Source organism: Dreissena polymorpha, chromosome 8 (assembly GCF_020536995.1).
Source record: "Dreissena polymorpha isolate Duluth1 chromosome 8, UMN_Dpol_1.0, whole genome shotgun sequence".
Classification (NCBI taxonomy): Eukaryota; Metazoa; Mollusca; class Bivalvia; order Myida; family Dreissenidae; genus Dreissena; species Dreissena polymorpha.
The window spans coordinates 50,944,118-50,969,299 of NC_068362.1; the positions used below are offsets into that span (position 1 = coordinate 50,944,118).

General features: G+C 37.7%; 1 protein-coding gene and 1 long non-coding RNA gene across 2 annotated transcripts in view; both read right to left on the bottom strand.

Moving 5' to 3' along the window:
* Positions 1-2,194: 2,194 nt before the first annotated feature.
* The window catches only part of LOC127842428 (anaphase-promoting complex subunit 4-like), a 75,560-nt gene continuing 52,572 nt past the window's right edge, over positions 2,195-25,182 (bottom strand). The window contains exons 24-27 of the mRNA XM_052371926.1: positions 7,504-7,596; positions 6,793-6,972; positions 4,621-4,726; positions 2,195-3,379 (exon numbers count right to left, since the gene is read on the bottom strand). Coding sequence (XP_052227886.1) covers positions 3,131-3,379; positions 4,621-4,726; positions 6,793-6,972; positions 7,504-7,596 — 628 coding nt within the window. The 3' untranslated portion in view covers positions 2,195-3,130. The remainder of the gene's footprint in view (positions 3,380-4,620; positions 4,727-6,792; positions 6,973-7,503; positions 7,597-25,182) is intronic.
* On the bottom strand, positions 16,592-17,026 carry LOC127842429 (uncharacterized). The gene is made up of 2 exons (XR_008031620.1): positions 16,890-17,026; positions 16,592-16,733 (listed from the first exon to the last, which is right to left on the bottom strand). It is a non-coding gene; the product is annotated as an uncharacterized LOC127842429 (long non-coding RNA).

Below are 25,182 nucleotides of genomic sequence, written 5' to 3' on the forward strand. Positions count from 1 at the left end.
TTACAAGATGTTGATGTTGTTCTTGGTCACAGCCAAACAGCCGCAGTAATCTCCACTGGTAAAGGTCATATGTTCAGTTTTGTGACCCCCGGGGCCGGGTCAAATTTGAGCCCAGGGGAATAATTTGAACAAATTTGGTAGAGGACTATAAGATATCACTACATACCAAATTAAGTAGCCCTAGGCTCTATAATTAAGAACAAGAAGATTTTCAAAGTTTGCACAAAAAAGGCCTTATTTAAGCACATGTTCATTTTTGTGACCCCTGGGGCAAGGTCAAATTTGTTCCTAGGGGCATAATTTGAACAAACTAAGTAGAGAACTATTAGATGTCACTACCTACCGAATTTGGTAGAAATAGGCCCAATGGTTATGGACAAGAAGATTTTTATAGTTTGCACAAAATGGGCCCGATATAAGCATATGTTCAATTTTGTGACCCCTGGGGAACAGTCAAATTTGATCCCAGGGGCTTAACTTGAACAAACTTGGTAGAGGACTATAAGATGTCATTACATACTAAATTTGGTAGCCCTATGCCATACGGTTATGGACAAGAAGATTTTTAAAGTTTGCACAAAATAGGCCTTATATAAGCAAATATTTTTTTTTTGACCCCCCTGGGCAGGGTAAAAATTTGACTCCAGGGGCATAATTTGAACAAACTTGGTAGAGGATTATTAGATGTCACTACATACCAAATTTGGTAGCCCTAGGCCCAATGGTTATGGACGAGAAGATTTTTAAAGTTTGCACAAAATAGGCCTTATATAAGCAAATTTTCAATTTTTTGACCCCCCCCCCCCCCCCCCCCCCCCCCCCGGGCAGGGTCAAATTTGACCCCAGGGGCATAATTTGAACAAACTTGGTAGAAGACTATAGGATGTCACTACATACCAAATTTGGTAGCACTTGGCCCAATGGTTATGGACAAGAAGATTTTTAAAGTTTTCACAAAGTAGGCCTTATATAAGCATATGTTCAATTTTGTGACCCCCCGAGGCAGGGTCAAATTTGACCCCAGGGGCATAATTTGAACAAACTTGATATAGGACTATAAGATGTCACTACATACAAAATTTGGTAGCCCTAGGCCCAATGGTTATGAACAAGAAGATTTTTAAAGTTTGCACAAAATAGGCCTTATATAAGCAAATTTTCAATTTTTTAAACCCCCGGGGCAGGGTCAAATTTGACCCCAGGGGCATCATTTGAACAAACTTGGTAGAGGTCTATAAGTTGTCACTATATAGCAAATTTGGTAGCCCTAGGCCAATTGGTTATTGACAAGAAGATTTTTAAAGTTTGCACAAAATAGGCCTTATATAAGCAAATTTTCAATTATTATCCCCCCGGGGCAGGGTCAAATTTAACCCCAGGGGCATAATTTGAACAAACTTGGTAGAGGACTATAAGATGTCACTACATGGCAAATTTGGTAGCCCTAGACCCAATAGTAATGGAAAAGAAGATTTTTAAAGTTCGCAGAAAATAGGCCTTACATAAGCAAATTTTCAATTTTTTAACCCCCCGGGGCAGGGTCAAATTTGACCCCAGGGACATTATTTGAACAAACTTGGTAGAGGACAATAAGATGTCACTACATATCAAATTTGGTAGCCCTATGCCATACGGTTATGGACAAGAAGATTTTTAAAGTTTGCACAAATAGGCCTTATATAACCATATTTTCAATGTTTTGACCCCCCGGGGCAGGGTCAAATTTAACCCCAGGGGCATAATTTGAACAAACTTGGTAGAGGACTATAAGATGTCACTACATACCAAATTTGGTAGCCCTAGGCCCAATGGTTACGGACGAGAAGATTTTTAAGGTTTGCACAGAATAGGCCTTATATAAGCAAATTTTCAATTTTTTGACCACCCGGGACAGGGTCAAATTTGACCCCAGGGCATAATTTGAACAAACTTGGTAGAGGACTATAAGATGTCAATACATACCAAATTTGGTAGCCCTAGGCCTAATGGTTATGAACAAGAAGATTTATAAAGTTTGCACAAAATAGGCCTTATATAAGCAAATTTTCAATTTTTTGACCCCCCGGAGCAGGGTCAAATTTGACCCCAGGGGCATAATTTGAACAAATTTGAAAGAGGTTCACCACAGGAACATTCCTGAGAAATTTCATCAGATTTGGACCAGGAGTTTAGGAGAAGAAAATGTTTAAAGAAAAAGTTAACGGACGCACGCACGCACGCACACACAACGGACACAGGACCATGACATAAGCCCCGCTGGCCTTTGGCCAGTGGAGCTAATAAATATACTAGACATCCCTAATTTTGGAAATAAATTGATCCAATTTTGAAGGATGGGAGTGTCCACTAGGCATAAATGGGTTAAACAATTTTCTCTGTACCTTTAACAATTGTGTCACTGTCAGACTCAATGATCACATTAGTACACTGTTCTCATTCCACTGAATGAAAACTTCTAATAAAGCTGTTCACCCTATATGGCTTTTTTCAACATCTTTGGCTATATGAATTACCAGTAAACTTGTGAATTTTGAATTTTAGCACCAATTCAAACTTAATTGGTAAATAATTACTATTGCTTGATTTATAAAATTTGAATAATTGTTGATAAAACTGACACAAAATACTAAAAGTAAAGATACCACTTACATGGATATTACAACATCAAACTATTTGATTCAAAACTTAATAGTTCAATAGCCAAATATCTTTAAACCAACCAATTATTTTTGCAATTGTTGGCAATTTTGAACTGGACTCAGAAAAAAAGGTACTTATGCCATTGAAAATATAACAGAAATGCAACTATAACATGGGCCAAACAGACATCTTATATGGCCATACAACGTGCACGTGATGAAACTGGTCACAATATAATTCTCACAATCTGGTTGCTATACTTACAAACAAATCATTAAACACTATTTTTTTAGAAGAGTCTGGTTCCTGTCGTCCCAAATGGACTGGTTATATAACACTGCCAGATGACCGGTCTGGTCTAGTAGCTATAGATCCAAACGGACTGGTTAAACAACAATTCCAGGTGACCTAGTCTGGTTCCGATCAACCTAAATAGAGCAGTCATATAACAATGTCAAGTGACCTAGTTTGGTTGCCATGGTAACTGCCTCTAAGTAGCCTGCTCCCCGTTACTGGTCCGTCTACTGCTGTTTTCCTTGTCCTCACCTTCAACTCCCAGATCACTTCCATCTACCAGCATTTGCATCTCTGATTGGGTGCTATTTTTAGAGCTGCAAGCCGATTGGTTGATAGTTGATTGGTCCGCTGTGATGTCACCATCTACGTCATCTTCGTCATCATCATCGTCTTGATCTGCGTCCATTAGGAAGATTCGGACTCTTCTTCGAGATGAGAACAGCTGTGTTGGACAAAACAAGAGTCAAGTAGTGGATTTACCTCAAGTTAAAAGGGAAACAGTTGTACCTGCTTAAATTGGCTATATATATAATTTAAATTTTTTTCTCAATCTTTGGCCAATACATTCATTTGAACAACATTTGTTGTAACCTTAAAATTGTGACTATGTGTCATGTGAACTAAACAGTGGGGCATTTTCCAATGGTGTACATTTCGTTTTTGCATTAATGAGTTTTGAGTGTACAAATGAACATAACTTGCAATTGTATAGATCTGTGTTGATTTTCTGGTACCACTTCATCTAGACTTCTGTTCTTGTTATAACTGTTTTGAATTTCTTTTACTAGGAATGTAGATTTCTCTTGTTCTCATTTTCCCTCTTGTCCTGGAGTTTACCAAGTCTACCAAAAAATCGTGTCGTGTTCTGAGAAAACTGGTCATAATGCTTGTGCGTAAAGTGTCAACCCAGATTAGCCTGTGCAGTTTGCACAGGCTAATCAGGGAAAACACTTTTTGACTAAATTGGATTTTTGCTAAGAGGAGACTTCATTTAAACAAAAAATGTCATAAAAGCGGAAAATGTCGTCCCTGATTAGCCTGTGCGGACTGCTGCTCATTTGATGGTTACAAATTTTTGTATTGTATTAATTTATTTAAGGTTAACTGACAATCATTCTGTCACTGACATGATTTACTGTTTTCATTAAACAGTAAGTTTTCTCTAGAAACCATTTAGATGGGCCAGACTGATGAAAAATAGTGAAAATGAGATGGAATATTACTGGGAGCTAAATGTAGCGCATGATTTTGCAAAATATTTCCCATTTTAAATATTTTAAGTTTTTACGTCCATGAATATACATTTAACTCAAGAATGTTTTTTACACATGTTTTTTTATCTTTAAACACCATAGGTGTATATATATATATACAGAAGGCCATAACAACGGATACATGTGATACACAATATTTAATATAAATATTTCCATATCTAATGCTCCTCCATGGATAAATGTGCAGTGTACATGAATTTTAATGAATTGTATTTAAAAGCAGAAACAATTATTGTTCCTTAAAATGGAAACAGGCAATCACACACAACAAAATAGGGCAGAAAATGAAACAAAAAAAGCATTTTCAAAAACACCGGATAAAACTACTTAATTCTACCTTTTAACAGACATAAACAAACACGTATTTATTTAAAATTTCCACACTTCCACATCTGAGCACTGTACATACCACAGTGGCAGTGTGTCGTGTTCCACTGACAGCGAAAGAATGAGCCTTCATATTGGGCAGCCAGCGATACTGAACATCCTCCATGTCACAAACATCTACCACCGGACTGAAATAGAACATAGATTCAGTAAGTCACATACATTTACCACCAGACTGAAATAAAACATGGAGTCAGTGAGTCACATACATCTACCACCGGACTGAAATAAAACATGGAGTCAGTGAGTCACATACATCTACCACCGGACTGAAATAAAACATGGAGTCAGTGAGTCACATACATTTACCACCGGACTGAAATAAAACATGGAGTCAGTGAGTCACATACATTTACCACCGGACTGAAATAAAATATGGAGTCAGTGAGTCACATACATTTACCACCGGACTGAAATAAAACATGGAGTCAGTGAGTCACATACATTTACCACCGGACTGAAATAAAACATGAAGTCAGTGAGTCACATACATTTACCACCGAACTGAAATAAAACATGGAGTCAGTGAGTCACATACATTTACCACCGGACTGAAATAAAACATGGAGTCAGTGAGTCACATACATTTACCACCGGACTGAAATAAAACATGGAGTCAGTGAGTCACATACATTTACCACCGGACTAAAATAAAACATGGAGTCAGTGAGTCACATACATCTACCACCGGACTGAAATAGAACATGGAGTCAGTGAGTCTCTGAAGTCCACAATTAAACTGAAGTAGTAAGTATCACTTGTTTTATTGTATAATCAACAAGCAAATTCGTTGAATTGATATCACCCGGTATTATACTTCTGGACACAAAAGTTTTCTGGACGGATGGACAACGCCAATACGCATCATCCTCTTATCCATATATATAATCATAACAAGTTTCAATAAAATCTGTCAAAGCACTTCCAAGATATGGCTCCGGACACACAAAAAAGATTTTTTTCAAGATACAAAGGGCAATAACTCTGTAATTATCCGATGGTGTACAATGCCATTTGGCAGGAATCATCCTCTTATCCATATATATACTCATACCAAGTTTGAAGGAAATCCCCCAAATTACTTCCAAGATATGGCTCAGGACACAAAAGTGCCGGACGGAAGGATGGAAAAACGGACGGATGGATGGACGGATAACGCCAAAACAATATCGCTCCTCCTATGGCGGGGGATAATAACAACAACATGAGCTTTGTAAGTCACTCACACCTACCGCTCGACAAAATAAGAACATGATCAAGCTAGGTAACAACTGGACTGAAAAAAAAGATGGAATCACTCAGGTATAAGACATGGAATTAGACATTGACACCAAAACACAAATACATCTGGCAATATACTGTAAACATATAGGCTACATGTACATCGTAAAATAATCTGAATACAATTTATCCGTAAAACGGAGCTTATGCAAAGTAGTAATTTAAAAATCCCTTCACCCTTTGGCCAATAGTGGAAATTTGACTTGCAGAGGCTGCCATAATATAGCATTCACACCACTCAAAACTGAATATAATGACCACCAACATAATACTGTCAGATCTTCAAATGCAACTTACCAGTCTCATTAATCGTATGCAAAGTTGTAAAATAAAAATTAAATTAAAAATTTCTCCACCCTTTAACCATTAATGGCTATGGGACTATGCAGAGGCTGCAGAAATATTCAATGAAACCCATGAACATTGAATATAATAGCCTATCACATAAACAGTCAAGAGTATCCCTTTCAGTGCGGGAACCGGATTTTAAAGGCCTTTGCAAACAGTTTGGATCCAGATGAGACGCCACAAAACGTGGCGTCTCATCAGGATCCAAACTGTTTGCTGTTCTGATAGTATTCTTTGAAAAAAATCGAAGAAAATGCTAATTTTAGAAATTCTGCAGACGACATTTTAGCAGACGACAAATTTCCCAGCATGCAAAGGGTTAAAATATCATAACATGTTCTGAATACAAGTAAGCAGTCAAATGGAGCTTATGAAAGTCATTTACCCCCCCTCCCCCTCCTTTGTCTAGTAATGGAAATGGGACTTTTGCAGAGGCTATATTTATAAACCAGTTTCACCCCTGAATACTGAATGTAATGTTTCACCACATAAATATGGTACATTTGCAGGGGCTGCAGTAATATACCAGTTAAACCTTAGACATCTGAAAGTAATTGCAACCCACATGTCAGTGCAGTTGTTCACATCAACGGTGGCTGTGACTTGAGTGCACGGCCCGGTCACCAGGGGACCAAGTGCAAGTTTGACTAGGGCAGGGGTCTGGTCAGCGTTGTCCTCCACCAGCAGGCAGGTCATGTGACCTTCATCATAGTAGGCCACATCCAGCACCCGTAGAGCATCACTCCTGTGGGGTCGGGAAAGTGGATATGGGTGTCAGTGCAGACTGTGCAGGCATACACAGGTAGAAAAGCGAAAACAGCTAATTGGTGGAAGTTAAGAATATGAGGATATTATCCGTATACACAGGTAGATAGGGAAAAAACAGACAACTAATAACCACAAAACTGCTGTTACTGCAAATCTCCTTTATCAATACCTTGCTTTAGTTCTTCGTCTTAAAAGAATCATAGAATCTTAAGAGTGTTTGTCGTTTTTATGAAAGAGATGTTTATCTGTTGCAGAAAAGTAAGATCACATCACTAATTCACTACATGAAAATCTCTTTTTGGTAAACCGGGCTTAATGCATGTGCGTAAAGTGTCGTCCAAGACAACAATTTTCACTTTCAGGTATTTTTTGCTTAAAAGAAAACTATTCTAAGCAAAAAACCAGTTTCAGCTGATCAGCCTTTTTGTACTGCACAAGCTGATCTGGGCGACACTTTTTAAGCACATGCATTAAGCCCAGTTTTCCTAGAAAGCGACTCATCTCTTACCGTTCTGAGTTGGACTCACTGCTGCAGTTGAGGAGTTCAGGTCTCGGTAGCGAACTGAACCTCACAGAGACAATCTTTACTCCACCATCCACACTGCAGCAAACAAAAACACACAGATGTATATGAACACTGAGACTGACACATTTACATTATATCAGATTCATGCTTCTGTGAATGACCAGGCTTCAGATGTAAAACTAAAACTTGTTACAAGAGTGATGAATCCCCCATGTTATAGGAATTATAGAACGAAGGGCCTGCAAGGCCCAAAGTTGCTCACCTGAGGTACAAAAGACTTGACCTGTTCTGTTAAGCCCAAGTTCTCATTAGGACAAATGTTCTGACTAAGTTTCATGAAAAGTGAACAATAAATGTAACTTTCAGATTACTAACACGGTTTTACATAAGCCAAATAAGAAACAAGAGGGCCATGATGGCCCTGTATCGCTCCACTGTTTTTTCTTTGCGAAAAAAACGTGCAATGCGCATGGGTTAAATGTACTCAAGCATGTGACTTTCTCTTTCTATCCCTCGTCCCACTGGGCGTTAAAAGTTGGAAGGGTGAGCATTTTTATATATGGAAAAAGTTACTACCGTGTTAACTAAACAGACTTAAAAGCCCGGGAAAAGTTGCACAGGTCCTTTGCTTATAACGTAGGTACATTTATCTCTCCAAAAGATATTGTCGTTCTTTCTATTTCACATATTTTTAGATGCTGAAGATCAAATCTACGCATTTGATTTGAAACAGATTCACAAGACCCATAGGAATCAAAACGCCTTAACCCTTTACCAAACAACACATTTTGGACTTTCCCAATTTGAAAGTGGTTGCAGACGTCAATTAAATTAAAATGGAATATGAAGGAAATGATCAGGTAGGGTAGAAATAATTGTGATAAAAGGAGAAATTACTCATCAACCCACACATACCTAAGACCAACAGGCCTGAGAATATTATGATAATCTAAAGATTATTTCTTTATATTTATAAATGTATTTAATTAAGTAATACATTTGACTTCTAAGATCAATTCATAACTTATATTAAGAAAATTATAAAATGGTCAGAAATATATATGGATTGTTGAGCAATTAACAATAATATCCACAATTCATGAGTCACGATTCACAAATGGAACAATTAATCATTAGTTAAAAAAAAGCAGCATATACGATAGTTAAGAACATTGCACTTCATTAATTTCAACACCTCCTCTTCAATACAAAGTTTGAGTTTACCGTGCAGTATCATATATTGACTTTTCTTGAAATAATTATGTTCATGGAAGTTGTGTTTTTAAAATCAATAATATATTATTAAACTGGTTTAAACACTACAAAAAAGACATGAAATTAACATGTCATCCAAAATATTTTCATCCGGATATATGGTCACTTTCGACATATTTAAATAAAACCCGACTTTTTTCAGTTTATAAGAAAAACATTCATAACACATGTTCTTACTTCAATGCCTTTGTAAGCAGTCACCATCTGACCTAAAATGGCACTAAATGACAGGGTTTTATCTCATGTTTACAAGATGTTGATGTTGTTGTTGGTCACAGCCAAAGGGCCGCAGTAATCTCCACTGGTAAACGTCATATGTTCAGTTTCGTGACCCCGGGGCCTGGTCAAATTTGAGCCCAGGGGAATAATTTGAACAAATTTGGTAGAGGACTATCAGATATCACTACATACCAAATTTAGTAGCCCTAGGCTCTTTAATTAAGAACATGAAGATTTTTAAAGTTTGCACAAAATAGGCCTTATTTAAGCATATGTTCATTTTTGTGACCCCTGGGGCAAGGTCAAATTTGTTCCCAGGGGCATAATTTGAACAAACTAAGTAGAAAACTATTAGATGTTACTACCTACCGTATTTGGTAAAAATAGACCCAATGGTTATGGACAAGAAGATTTTTATAGTTTGCACAAAATGGGCCCAATATAAGCATATGTTCAATTTTGTGACCCCTGGGGAACGGTCAAATTTTATCCCAGGGGCTTAATTTGAACAAAATTGGTAGAGGACTATAAGATGTCATTACATACCAAATTTGGTAGCCCTATGCCATACGGTTATGGACAAGAAGATTTTTAAAGTTTGCACAAAATAGGCCTTATAGAAGCAAATCTTGGATTTTTTGACCCCCCAGGGCAGGGTCAACTTTGACCCCAGGGGCATAATTTAAACAAACTTGGTAGAGGACTATAAGATGTCACTACATACCACATTTGGTAGCCCTAGGCCCAATGGTTATGGATGAGAATTTTTTTAAAGTTTTCACAAAATAGGCCTTATATAAGCAAATTTTCAATTTTTTGATCCCCCGAGGCAGGGTCAAATTTGACCCCAGGGGCATAATTTGAACAAACTTGGAAGAGGACTATAAGATGTCACTACATACCAAATTTGGTAGACCTTGGCCCAATGGTTATGGACAAGTAGATTTTTAAAGTTTTCACAAAATAGGCCTTATATAAGCAAATGTTCAATTTTTTGACCCCCGGGGCAGGGTCAAATTTATCCCCAGGGGCATAATTTGAACAAACTTGGTAGAGGACTATAAGATGTCACTACATACCACATTTGGTAGCCCTAGGCCTAATGGTTACGGAAAAGTTGATTTTTAAAGTTTGCACAAAATAGGCCTTATATAACCAAATTTTCAATTTTTACCCCCACCCCCCCCCCCTTGGGCAGGGTCAAATTTGACCCAGGGGCATAATTTGAACAAACTTGGTAGAGGACTATAAGATGTCACTACATAGAAAATTTGGTAGCCCTAGGCCCAATGGTTATGGACAAGTAGATTTTTAAAGTTTTCACAAAATAGGCCTTATATAAGCAAATTTTCAATTTTTTGATCCCCCGAGGCAGGGTCAAATTTGACCCCAGGGGCATAATTTGAACAAACTTGGTAGAGGACTATAAGATGTCACTACATACCAAATTTGGTAGCCCTACGCCCAATGGTTATGGACAAGAAGATTTTTAAAGTTTGCACAAAATAGGCCTTATATAAGCAAATTTTCAATTTTTTGACCCCCCCCCCCCCCCCGGGCAGGGTCAAATTTAACCCCAGGGGCATAATTTGAACAAACTTGGTAGAGGACTATAAGATGTCACTACATAGCAAATTTGGTAGCCCTAGGCCACATGGTTATGGACAAGAAGATTTTTAAAGTTTGCAAAAAATAGGCCTTATATAAGCAAATTTTCAATTTTTTGACCCCCGGTGCAGGGTCAAATTTGACCCCAGGGGAATAATTTGAACAAACTTGGTAGAGGACTATAAGATGTCAATACATACCAAATTTGGTAGCCCTAGGCCCAATGGTTATGGACAAGAAGATTTATCAAGTTTGCAAAAAATAGGCCTTATATAAGCAAATTTTCAATTTTTTGACCTCCGGGGCAGGTTCAAATTTGACCCCAGGGGCATAATTTGAACAAATTTGAAAGAGGTTCACCACAGGAACATTCCTGATAAATTTCATCAGAATTGGACCAGTAGTTTAGGAGAAAAAGATGTTTTAAAAAAAAGTTAACGCACGGACGCACACACGACGGACACTGGACCATGACATAAGCCCCACTGACCTTTGGCCAGTGGAGCTAAAAATGCCCTACCTCCTGGCAGCCATGTTTTTCCACAAATAGGAACCATTTTCAAACTCATCCAAGATATCATCAGAACAATTGTTCTGACCAAGTTTCATGCAGAAAGGACAATAAATGTGATTTTTAGAGTGTTAGCAAGTTTTTACTATAGCCATATATTAAGAGAAAATTACCCGCCACATGGCAGCTATGTTTCTCAACCAACCAGAACCATTTTCGAACTCCACCAAGATATCTTTAGGACAAAGTTCTGACCAAGTTTCATGAAGATCGGACAATAAATGTGGCATCTAGAGTGTGAACAAGGTTTAACAATAGCCATATAAGAAAAAATGACCTGCCCCCTATAAGCGGCCATGTTTTTCAACAAGTGAAGTCAAGTCAATTTTATTGGCAAGTACATAGCAAAACAACATACATAGGACATGTAAGACGTAAGACAATGACCAGCACCATTTTCAAACTCCTCCAAGATATCATTAGAACAAATGTTTTGATCAAGTTTCATGAAGATCGGACAATGATTGTGGCCTCTAGAGTGTCAACAAGGTTTAACTATATAAGGAAAAATGCCCTGCCCCCTGGCAGCCATGATTTTTAACCAATCTGAATCATTTTCAAACTTGTCACATATATCAATGGGACAAATCTTCTTACCAAGTTTCATGAAGATCTGACAATAAATGTGGCATCTCGGTGTTAACAAGGTTTTTCTATCTCCATATAAGGAAAAATACACACCCCCCCCACCCCCAATCCCCGGTTGCCATGTTTTTCAACCAACCAAAACCATTTTCGAACTAGTCAAAGCTATCATTGGAAAAAACCTTCTGGCCAAGTTTCATGAAGCTCAGACAATAAATGTGGCTTCTAAAGTATTAACAAGGTTTTTCTATAGCCATATAAGGAAAAATGCCACGCCCGCTGGGGTCTATGTTTTTAACCTACTTGAACCATTTAACAAGAGGGCCTGAAAGGCCCAAAGTCGCTCACCTGATATAACAAGATATTATTGGGACAAATCTTCTGACCAAGTTTCATGAAGATCAGAAAATAAATGTGGCCTCTAGAGTGTTAACAAGGTTTTACTATAGACATATAAGGAAAAATGCCCCGTCCCTTGGCAGCCATGTTTTTCAACCAACCGGCATCATTTTCTAAATCGTCCAAGATTTTATTGGGATGAAACTTCTGACCAAGTTTCATGAAGATTGGACAATAAATGTGGACTCTAGAGTGTTAACAAGATTTTACTATAGTCATATATAGCAATATTAGGAAAAATGCCCCGCACCTTGGCAGCCATGTTTTTCAAGCTAATGTAACCATTTTGAACTCATCCAAGATATCACTGAGACAAATCTTTTGACTAAGTTTCATGAAGATCGGACAATAAATGTGCCCTCAAGAGTGTTAACAAGGCAAATATTTACGCCGCATGACACCAACAGACAAAAGGTGATCACAAAAGCTTGTGCTCATGTGAGCAAAAAATAAAATGTTGAACAAGAGATGGCAAGAGACAACCTGCTTGACAACTCTTCTGCTGTGATAGTATTATGTATGTTTTCTGTCATTTACCTTATTTAATCAACACAAAGACATATTTAACATTGACTTCCTGCAAAAGTAAACGACAGTAAAAATTCTAAGACACTTGCATCGCTCAAAAATGTATCACAGAAAATGCTTAACCCTTTCAGTGCGGGAACCGGATTTTAAAGGCCTTTGCAAACAGTTTGGATCCAGATGAGACGCCACAAAACGTGGCGTCTCATCAGGATCCAAACTGTTTGCTGTTCTGATAGTATTCTTTGAAAAAAATCGAAGAAAATGCTAATTTTAGAAATTCTGCAGACGACATTTTAGCAGACGACAAATTTCCCAGCATGCAAAGGGTTAAGATAGGACATGTTCAATGGGAATCTTGACCTGATTTTTCAAAGTACCGAAAAGAAACATAATTATTTTTGCTTTTTTGCAGTTAAGAGTTGTAGATGTCGTTCTGTGAATATGCATAATATTCTCTTAACATGTGTGAAGTTCAAATATGTAGTAGTTACAGAGATATGTACTGGCAGCACATAATTCTTCATCTAAATTTCAACTTGCATGTTTATTTTACGCAGTATGGGTAATCCTGCTAAAAAGCTAGTCACTGATATAGGTCTTAGTAAGTCAATGTTCTTTAACCCTTTCCCACTCAGAAGCAAAATGAAAATGCCTATGTACAAACAGCATAAAACCAGAACAGCATCCAAGTAACTCGCAGTCTGTTCAGGTTTTATGCTGAAAGGCAATCAATTGCAAACTACCGAAAACAAGACTATTGTCAAGCAATATGGTCCCCTACCATTTAAACTCCACCATTGTCAGATTTTTTTAAATTTTATTTGTTGCCATTGCAACCAGAATTTTGGACGTAGGAACAAAACAAGAGCTGTGTTCGTGAAACACAATGTCCCCTAATGCGCCGCTTTGAAGCCATATATTTGACCTTTGACCTTGAAGGATGACCTTGACCTTTCACCACTCAAAATGTGCAGCTCCATGAGATACGCATCATGCCAAATATGGAGTTGCTATCTCCAATATTGCAAAATTTGACCTTTGACCTTGAAGGATGACCTTGACCTTTCACCACTCAAAATGTGCAGCTCCATGAGATACCCATGCATGCCAAATATCGAGTTGCTATCTTCAATATTGCAAAATTTGACCTTGAAGGATGACCTTGACCTTTTACCACTCAAAATGTGCAGCTCCATGAGATACGCATGCATGCCAAATATCCAGTTGCTATCTTAAATATTGCAAAATTTGACCTTTGATCTTGACCTTTGACCTTGAAGGATGACATTGACCTTTCACCACTCAAAATGTGCAGCTCCACGAGATACCCATGCATGCCAAATATCAAGTTGCTATCTTCAATATTGCAAAAGTTATGGGCAATGTTAATGTTTTCGGACGGACAGACGGACGAACTGACAGATGGACAGACTGACTGACGAACAGACAGACGGACGGACGGACTGACGGACAGTTCAAAAACTATATGCCACCCTTTAGGGGCATAAAAAAGTTATGGTGAATGTTCAAGTTTTAAGATGGACGGACAGATGCCATATATTTGACCTTTGACCTTGAAGGATGACCTTCACCTTTCACCTTTCAAAATGTGCAACTCCATGAGATACACATGCATGCCAAATATCAAGTTGCTATCTTCAATATTGAAAAAGTGATGGCCAATGTTAAAGTTTTCGGACGGACGGACAGACGCCATATATTTGGCATTTGACCTTGAAGGATGACCTTGACCTTTACCTTTCACCACTCAAAATGTGCAGCTCCATGAGATACACATGCATGCCAAATATCAAGTTGCTATCTTCAGTATTGAATAATATTATCTCCCTTTAAAGCTTATTTCTTCCCTTGGGTTTATATTTTCGACCTTAGACCTTGAAGATGACATTGACCTCTTACCACAATGTGTTTGTCAGAAACACAATGCCCCCTACTGCGCCACTTTGATTTATTTAAAAAAAGTTATCATTTGGCAGGTACAGATAAATATCTCCATTTAAAGCTTATTACTTCCCTTGGATTTGTATTTTCGACTCTAGACCTTAAAGGATGATCTGACCTTGAAATTTTACCACTCAAAATGTGCAGCTCCATGAGATACACGTGCATGCCAAATATCAAGTTGCTATCTTCAATATTGCAAAAGTTATGGCCAATGTTAAAGTTATCGAACGGAATCACGGACTGACAGACAGACAGACAGACGGACTGACAGTTCAACTGCTACATGCCACCCTACCAGGGGCATAATAAAATGACATGCATAATCTCCATACTGCCATCTATCCATGTTTCAAGTTTTATGAAAAAATATGAAGAACTTTTAAAGTTATCGCAGGATCCAGAAACGTGTGACAGACAGACAGACTGACTGACTGACACACAGAGCGCAAACCATAAGTCTCCTCCGGTTTCACCAGTAGGGGACAATAAGTGTGCATAAGTGGAGTTTAACCGTTCTATTTATATAAAGAAATGCTGTATATTAAAGGTAATAAGTAAGTAACTTTAATGGCAAAATTGATATCTCCATTGTCATATGTTTGCTTAAATTTAATACACATTTATAACTTTTACTATCATTTTGTTTAGACAAAACATTTCTCAGGCACTTCACAGATACATTTTGTAAAAGGTCAAACATAAGAACATGTTAATCGGCGCGTAGGAATACGTACTTACGTTAGAACGCGGTCACGCGAGGTACTGCTGGAGATCAACTAGTTTATTCGATCATGCTTTATTGGGTCTATGTTTTCAATAGAAGAAGGATAAAACAAGAGATGTGTTTGTCAGAAACACTTGTCCCATACTGCGCTGCTTTGAAGCCATATTTTACCTTTGACCTTGAAGGATGACCTTGACCTTTCACCACTCAAAATGTGCAGCTCCATGATATACACATGCATGCCAAATATCAAGTTGCTATCTTCAATATTGCAAAAAATATGGCAAATGTTAAAGTTAGAGGCAAACAAACACACAAACCAACAGACAGGGCAAAAACAATATGTCCCCCACTATAGTGGTGGGGGACATAAAAAATTGTAGCCTCTAGGGTGTGAATAAGGTAACTTTTGCTCACCAATGGACATAAACATGGACTTTCTAAGTCCTCCTGAACGATTTCTGGGACCAGTTTAGAAAGTATCGCTGGAAGCAGTTGGTAGAACACGGATCACAAATTTAACACAATTTTCGTCTATTTCAGTCACCCAATCGGATTGTCATGTATTCTTAACATCCATGAAATGTTCTGACCAAACCATTTTCAAACCACACATTAGTGTAAAAAGATAACAAGAGTGCCAAACTGTCACAAGATACGCCCGTTAGAAGGTTTTGGACACCATGCTCAATGCTTGAAATGCACTAAGTGACCTCAAGACCTAGTTATTGACTTGGCATGACCCATATTTGAACTTGACCTAGATATCATTTAGATGTAACATCTGACTAAATTTGGTGAAGATCAGATGAAAACTACTTCAATTAGAGAGCGGACACCATGCTAAATGCTTTAAATGCACCATGTGACCTCGTTTTTGACCGGGCATGACCCATATTCGAACTTGACCTACATATCATCTAGACACAACTTGTAACCAAATTAGGTGAAGATCAGATGAAAACTACTTCAATTAGAGAGCGGACACCATGCTAAATGCTTGAAATGCACTAAGTAACCTCGTGACCTAGTTTTTGACCCGGCATGACCCATATTTAAACCTGACCTACATATCATATAGACACAACTTTTGACCAAATTTGGTGAAGATCGGGTGAAAACTACTTCATTTAGAGAGCGGACACCATGAAATCCTTGAAATGCACTAAGTGACCCCATGACCTAGTTTTTGACCCGGCATGACCCATATTCCAACTTGGCCTAGATATTGTCTAGACTCAACTTCTGAGCAAGTTTGGTGAAGATCGGATGAAAACTATTTGAATTAGAGTCCGGACAAAGTGGCGCCGTTGAAAATGCACTAATTGACCCTATGACCTAGTTTTTGACCCGGCATGACCCATATTCGAACTTGGCCTATATATCAACTAGATGCAACTGCTGACCAAGTTTGGTGAAGATCGGATGAATACAATTTGAAATAGAGTCCGGACAAAGTGGCCCCTTTGAAAATGCACTTATTGACCCTATGACCTAGTTTTTGACCCGGCATGACCCATATTCGAACTTGGCCTAGATATCAACTAGATGCAACTGCTGACCAAGTTTGGTGAAGATCGGATGAATACAATTTGAATTAGAGTCCGGACAAAGTGATGCCTTCCGCCCGCCGCCCGCCGTCCGCCCGCCGCCAAGGGGTTTCACATAATACGTCCCGTATTTTATACGGGCGTATAAAAATTATACTACGGGAATGCACATCATATGTGTCCTCACATGCCTTATTATGAGTGTATTTCTTCACCATCGAAATATATCATATTTTTATATTTGATTGACACGCAGTTTTCTTTGAACACATTTAAATCACACTTTCATAGCCGCGTCATGCAGAAATGGGTCTCATGTGTTTCAGCCAGCGTATCTTAAGCCCTACCTGTGCATTTGAGCAGTCTGGTCAGAGGCAATGCTGTTCGCTATGAAATCACTCAATGTGTTATGGTCTCATTATGTATCTCCTGACCAGACTGAGCAATTGACAGGCTGAGTGGGCTCTATATATGATGGGCACATATGAAATAAGACCCATTTCCGCATGACAAGGGTCGAAGAATCTCATTGCGAATTGTAAATGGCACATTTTAGCACAATACTTTTCGATTCAAAATTGAATTCGAAATAGCAAACTGGCAAACAAGGGCAGCCTATCCAGGCGTTCAGGAACGATTTCCATACGTGCTGACAGAGTACCGCAAACATTTGTGGTTGGATCATAAACGCTTTTCCTTTTATCATGACACTATACTATTTCGGTAGTGTTTGTTTTCTCATCTTGAAAGCATAACTGTGTTTATTGATAGTCAATTATAATTCCCCAGAGGATATAGTGAATGAGTACTGACCCTGAAGTTTTATGAATTTTGTACTATAAATGTGACTTCTAGAGTGCTAACCATCTTTTCGTTTAATTTGACCAAATTACATGTACTTTTTGACCTCACATGACCCAGTTTCAAACTCGGCCAAGCTATTATATCTTCAGACCTACTTTCATGATGATTAAGCAATGAATTAAGAATGAAAGATTCTAAGGTAAATGATGATGACTGACAACACATGATATACAATGCAGGGACAAAAGGCGACCACAAAAGCTCAACATGAGCACATTTAGCTCAGGTTATCTGAACTCTTAAAGGTGGACAAGTGTAATATGTTACATGATAAATATTTCACCTTCCTGCTTTTATTTCTAAGATTTGTTTATGTTACCTATATAAGTCTACATTACTTGCGAGACCCTTTGGTGTTACCAGTTTTGACCCCAGGGGTATGATTTGCCTGACATTTATATAGAACCACCAGATGATGTTTCACACCAAATATTAACATACCGTACATACACAAATATAATACGCACTTTTTTACCTGCCGAATTTATCTTCAGGTAGGGGGTGCGTATTATATACGAATGTAGAGCAGAACAAAATTTTTCCTGTGAAATTTTCAACTGAATCGTTGTTATTTGCTGCGTGTCAGCCATTTTGAATTACACCATTACATCAAAGGGGGGCAACAGGGCTCCAGCTGTCATTTGTCATTTGAGCCATTTGCAAAAATATTGAGAATTTGGCTCAAGAAAAATCTTATTTGTGAAAATGCGAAAATCTAGTAAATTTCGTTGAAAACATCCGCCATTTTAATCCTGACTGGTTTTCTATATATTGGTCTCTTTGTTTCAATGAAAGTGTTTGCAATTCAAACAGTAAACAAAACCCGGTCTGTACACGATTAGACATCGCTTGACCCAATTGTTATTGAAGTGAACATAGAAGCTGGCCAATCAATATTGAGCTCACTTACACATGACATAACGCTGTTGAATGAAACGTGAGAACGGGTGGAGCTATGGGATAATATTGGGTCATTCATGCGCAGACACTGTATACTTAGAATACACAGTTAATATCGCCGTCTGCCTACAAAATAGCAGCCCGTCGCAAAGTCGTATAAAGAGATAAGCAAATGAAAAAAAACAACGTGACAATACCCGTAAATGAATATTTCTAATCTGACCACTTTTTCTCTTTCTACCGAATATTTACTGATCTGAATTAAAGAGTGATAATTAAACAATGATTTATATGGCGCTAATATTACACCTTTCTGCCGATTGCTGAATGAAATTGAAAGGTGATAATCAATTAATTAGTTTTTTACTCCCAAACCATCCTTAACGACAGCAGTGTATTTTAATTAAAGGGATACTAGAACAACACGAGTGGTTTAATTGCATTTAAAGTTTAATTAAAGTATGGAGTTTGTAATACTTCGGAAGAGTAATTCATCTAGTCTACTATAAAAACGGAAGTAACCACTTTGTCTACTGATTTTTTATTATTATTATTATCGTCTTGAATATTGTCAAATGCAATTAAATGTTATAAAAAACAGCGTCTCTGTTTCTTTCTTTTGCAATTATGACTGCTTGACCCTGGTGTCAGCAGGTGGCCTGTGTGTTATCGGTAACAATCAACGGCAGGGATCATATTTTCCCGCAACATCAATCGGTCCGGATATAAATGGGGAAAAAGTATCCGAAAATTTATGTCCGAAATCATGACAAATTACGTTAAAATATATACCATTGATTTTGCTATTTATGAAGGTGGTATAATAAATGTACAAGTAAAATTCCCTTAGGCATTTTTAAAACGGAGCATACGAGTTTTATCAACTAGTTTTATCATTTTTATTTCATTGTTGTTTCGCGTGCTGTTTTATCAGACTTTTTCATCGTTGTCAATATTATTAATCTGTGTAAGTCTATACCGATGTTTTAAATCGTTGTCGACTCGACAATTCATGCACTGAACCAAACAAATGTCTGTGCGTAGGTTGGCTACTGACCATAACAAAACCAAATAATTACGAAATAATTTGTTTACGTTATATTTTGTAGTCAAATAACCCACGGCCAATAGTTTAGATGCGTAGGGATTAAATCATGGGAGCGAAGCATTTGAAACCACGCATCTAATTTTCCGGTCGTGGGTTATTCAACAGCAAACTATAAAGTACACGAATTATTTTGATTCTAACACGGTTTTACTAAAGATTTATACAATGTATTTTATTTTTCTTGTGTACTATTTTATGTGAAGTTCCGCCCATAAAAATAACTTTCGGCTGTTTTGTCGCTCAGATCTGCGACTTTCATTCGTAATTATATTACCGGATTATTACGCGGGTGAAAAATGCATCAGCATGTTTTGTTTAGTTACAGCGCGTGCTTTCAGACGCGTCTTTTCGGATGCGTCTTTAATCCGCTTTTCACAAGTTTTTTATTCTTGTTCTGACGTGCAATAAACCGGTCCTGACCGGTTTAGAGACTGCAGCGAATGGTTTATCACACCTAATCGAGATAAGAATGTCATTAGGGTGTGTTAGCATGTACACTGTGTAATCGATTTCATGACATGGGAATTTTAGAAAACAGTATCGGACAGACTGTTTGGGATTTTCAATCGGTCTTTCATGACCCCAATCGGTCTAGGACCGACAACACCGAAAAAAATATGATCCCTGATCAACGGTAATATAAACAATAGACGGAGATATTTATTATGCAATCGTCATGACAACGGCCAGGTTTTTTTTTTTACTAAGAAAGTGACGCCGATATTCGGCGTCTTCCCCTACCAGAATTTTTCCCCTCAAAATACAATTTCCCCACCAAAAATATCATTTTTCACCAAATTATAATATTTTCTCTCAAAGAAATGTTTATTTTTCCTTTGGGCATTCGACAATTATCCAATTTGCACCATGTACAACGATCTCTCCAGACGAACACAAAAAATCTGGGAATCCCAGTTATTCTAAATATAGCTCATGTAAACTGGGCAACTAATCGTAATAATCATGTGAATTTTTTACTGGATACCGGTCTTGCGCGAGAAGGGTGTTTTGTCAATTAATTACCGGAAACCAGTCGAATATTCATCCGGGCTATGTGCAAGCCAAGATATAAACGTGAAAACAGAAGAAATGTCTCACAATTGGCGTTCTTACACAAACAAAATAAAACATTCGGACTCGGAAGATACTGAACGCATCGAGGCATTTTTAAAGAAAGAATCATTGAAAACCGTTCTAACCCAGCAGGATTCTGAGGTAATCAACATCGAAAATTGTGAAAGTGAAAGTAGACAATCGGCAGCTGCCGCTCCTTTCCCTTCCAATACTGTAGCAGATCAAGATTGTCAACCCATTCATCATGAAATTGAAATCACAAAATTGACAACGTCCCCCGGCCCCAGTACAGAAATATAGTTGAAAACATTTCCCATTATTAGATCTACACCTGCAACTTTATTAAGGACTTTGACTTAAATACGTGTTAAATGTGTTTACGAACAAAAAGGACAGAGACAAGCCTCTTTTGATGAGTTATAGACATTGAAATGAACAGTTTTTATTTTTCCCCTAATATGTCTCTTTCGCACTCTTTTTTCCCCTTTCACCCAGCGTCCAACGTCTTCCCCTTTCTCTAAAAAAAAACCCTGACGGCAAAACAGATGGTTGATAACGCAAAATTGATTTTCCATTTTCACAACACAAAAATATATTAACACAGTTTTTCGGAAATGGCAAATAATGGACACTAATTTTTTTAGTGCGTATTTTACTCGGACTTTCAATTTTTACCGATACATTTGGACCAAACTTGGGGGGTGCGTATTATACACTAGGGCGTATTATATTCGCATATTTACGGTAAGTGTTAGCAAGGGTTCACTATAGCCATATACAAAATACAAACACTGACCCGCCCCTTGGGGGCTATTATTTCAACAGACCAGAACCATTTTTTAAGCTAAGATATCATTAAAACAAATATTTTTACCAAGTTAAACAAAGATTTGACAATTAATGTGACTTCAAGACTATAAACAAGGTTTAAATTTAGCCATATAAGCACAACTGCGAGACCCCTCGCGGCCATTTTTTTAATGAACCGAAACCATTTTTGAACTCATCAAAGATTTCATACAAAACCAGCATTTTACTTATTTTCATGAAGATTGGACTATCAATGTGACTTCTAGAGTATTAACAAGGTTTCATCATAACAATATAATAATAACAAGAGGTGTGTTCGTCAGAAACACAAAGCCCCCTATTGCGCCGCTTTGAAAATTTTTTTTTTTTTTTTTTTGACTTTTGACCTTGAAGGATGACCTTGAGACCTTGACCTTGAACTTCCACCACTCAAAATGTGCAGCTTCATGAGAACGCCAATTTGAATTTTTTTTTTTTTTTTTTTTGGACCTTTGACCTTGAAGGATGACCTTGACCTTGAACTTCCACCACTCAAAATGTGCAGCTTCATGAGATACACATGCATGCCAAATATCAAGTTGCTATCTTCAATATTGAAAAAGGTATGGCCAATGTTAAAGTTTTCGGATGGACAGACGCCATATATTTGACATTTGACCTTGAAGGATGACCTTGACCTTCACCTTTCACCACTTAAAATGTTCAGCTCCATGAGATACACATGCATGCCAAATATCAAGTTGCTATCTTCAATAGTGAAAAAGTTATGGCCAATGTTAAAGTTTTTGGACGGACGGACAGACGCCATATATTAGACATTTGACCTTGAAGGATGACCTTGACCTTCACCTTTCACCACTCAAAATGTGCAGCTCAGTGAGATGCAGATGCATGCCAAATATCGAGTTGCTATCTTCAATATTGAAAAAGTTATGGCTATTGTTAAAGTTTTCGGACGGACAGACGCCATATATTTGACATTTTACCTTGAAGGATGACCTTGACCTTCACCTTTCACCACTCAAAATGTTCAGCTCCATGAGATACACATGCATGCCAAATATCAAGTTGCTATCTTCAATAGTGAAAAAGTTATGACCAATGTTAAAGTTTTTGGACGGACAGACGCCATATATTAGACATTTGACCTTGAAGGATGACCTTGACCTTCACCTTTCACCACTCAAAATGTGCAGCTCCGTGAGATGCACATGCATGCCAAATATCAAGTTGCTATCTTCAATATTGAAAAAGTTATGGCCATTAAAGTTTTCGGACGGACGGACAGACAGACTGACATACACACATACTGACGGACAGTTCAACTGCTATATGCCACCCTACCGTGGTTAAAAAAATTGACCAGCCCCCTGGCGGCCATGTTTTGTTTACAGACCGCAACCATTTTCAAACTCAACTGAGATATGAACAAATGTTTTTATTGAATTTCAAACAGACTATACAATAATATGACTTATAGTGTTTTTACTAAAGACATACAAGGGACATGAAAACTGCTCTCCCCCTGGCCTTCATGTCCTTAAATGAATCGGAACCATTTTTAAACTAAGCTGTTATATCATTAGAACAAATGTATCAACCACATGTCAAGATGATTAAACTATAAATGTGTATTCTATGGTGTTAACAAGGTTCTACTACAGCTATTTAAGACAATCGGCCCAGTCCACTAGTCTCCATACATTTCAACGAAACGAAATCCTATTCAGACTCAGCTGAGATATCATTAACATTTATGATTTTACCCCTTTTCCTGAAGATTGGAAATAAATGAAAGGTCAAGCTTATTCTATAATTTTAGTTAGTGTCCTAGTTTATGACCTCATGTAAAAAAGTTTCAAATATGGCCAAGATTTCATGAGGACAAATCTTCTGACCAAGGTTCATGAAGATCGGACAATAAATGTGGTTTGTGGAGTGGAACCAGGAAAATATTGTCAACGCACGACAGACAATGCACGACGTACAAAAAGCAATCACAAAATCTTACCATGAGAATATGCTCAGGTTGATAAACAACAAAGTCGTATTAAGTCATAAACTGTTAAACTTAACAAGAGCTGTCAAAAGACATCACGCTTGACTTTTCGAGTGCTTGACAGCATAACGTAAGCTATCATGGGGAATTCTTCATATGCAATAAGGTCAAGGTAATATAGTCATATTCTAACTGGAAGAGGACCATAACTGAAACAAACTTATCACTAATGTTTTAAAGAAGTGGGACATTATAGACGATTCTGAGTTCATTTTTTTTCCACAATCTATTGAACATTTTTAAAAACATGAAACAAACTAATAAGATTATATTTCAAGTTTGATAGCAATAGCTTGGGTGATATGGTTGGACTGTCTTTCAAAAATAATTTTTTTTTTAATTTTTTTTTTTGCCATGTTTCAAAAAAAAATATCTTTTTGTGTGGGGGGAAAGTGGAGAGGGGGAATAATGTAGGGGCGTGGTCATTAAGATCATTAGATATTTTAAAAATAAGAAAAAACAAGAGCTGTGTTCATGAAACACAATGCACCATACTGAGCCGCTTTGAAGCCATATATTTGATCTTTGACCTTGAAAGATGACCTTGACCTTTCACCACTCAAAATGTGAAGCTTCATGAGATATGCATGCATGCCAAATATGGAGTTGCTATCTTCAATATTGCAACATTTGACCTTTAATCTTTGGTCTTGAAGGATGATCTTGACCATTTACCATTCACCACTCAAAATGTGCAGCTCCAAGAGATACACATGCATGCCAAATATCGAGTTGCCATCTTCAATATTGCAAAATTTGACCTTGACCTTGAAGGAGGACCTTGACCTTTTACCACTCAAAATGTGCAGGTCTATGAGATACCCATGCATGCCAAATATCGAGTTGCTTTCTTCAATATTGCAAAATTTGACCTTTGACCTTGAAGAATGACCTTGACCTTTCACCACTCAAAATGTGCAGCTCCATGAGATACGCTTGCATGCCAAATATTGAGTTGCTATCTTCAATATTGCAAAATTTGACCTTTGACCTTGAAGAATGACCTTGACCTTTCACCACTCAAAATGTGCAGCTCCATGAGATACGCATGCATGCCAAATATCGAGTTGCTTTCTTCAATATTGCAAAATTTGACCTTTGACCTTGAAGAATGACCTTGACCTTTCACCACTCAAAATGTGCAGCTCCATGAGATACGCTTGCATGCCAAATATTGAGTTGCTATCTTCAATATTGCAAAATTTGACCTTTGACCTTGATGGATAACCTTGACCTTTGACCACTCAAAATGTGCAGCTCCATGAGATATCCATGCATGCCAAATATCGAGTTGCTACCTTCAATATTGCAAACTTTGACCTTTGACTTTGAAGGATGACCTTGACTTTTCACCACTCAAAATGTGCAGCTCCATGAGATACACATGCATGCCAAATATCAAGTTGCTATCTTCAATATTGC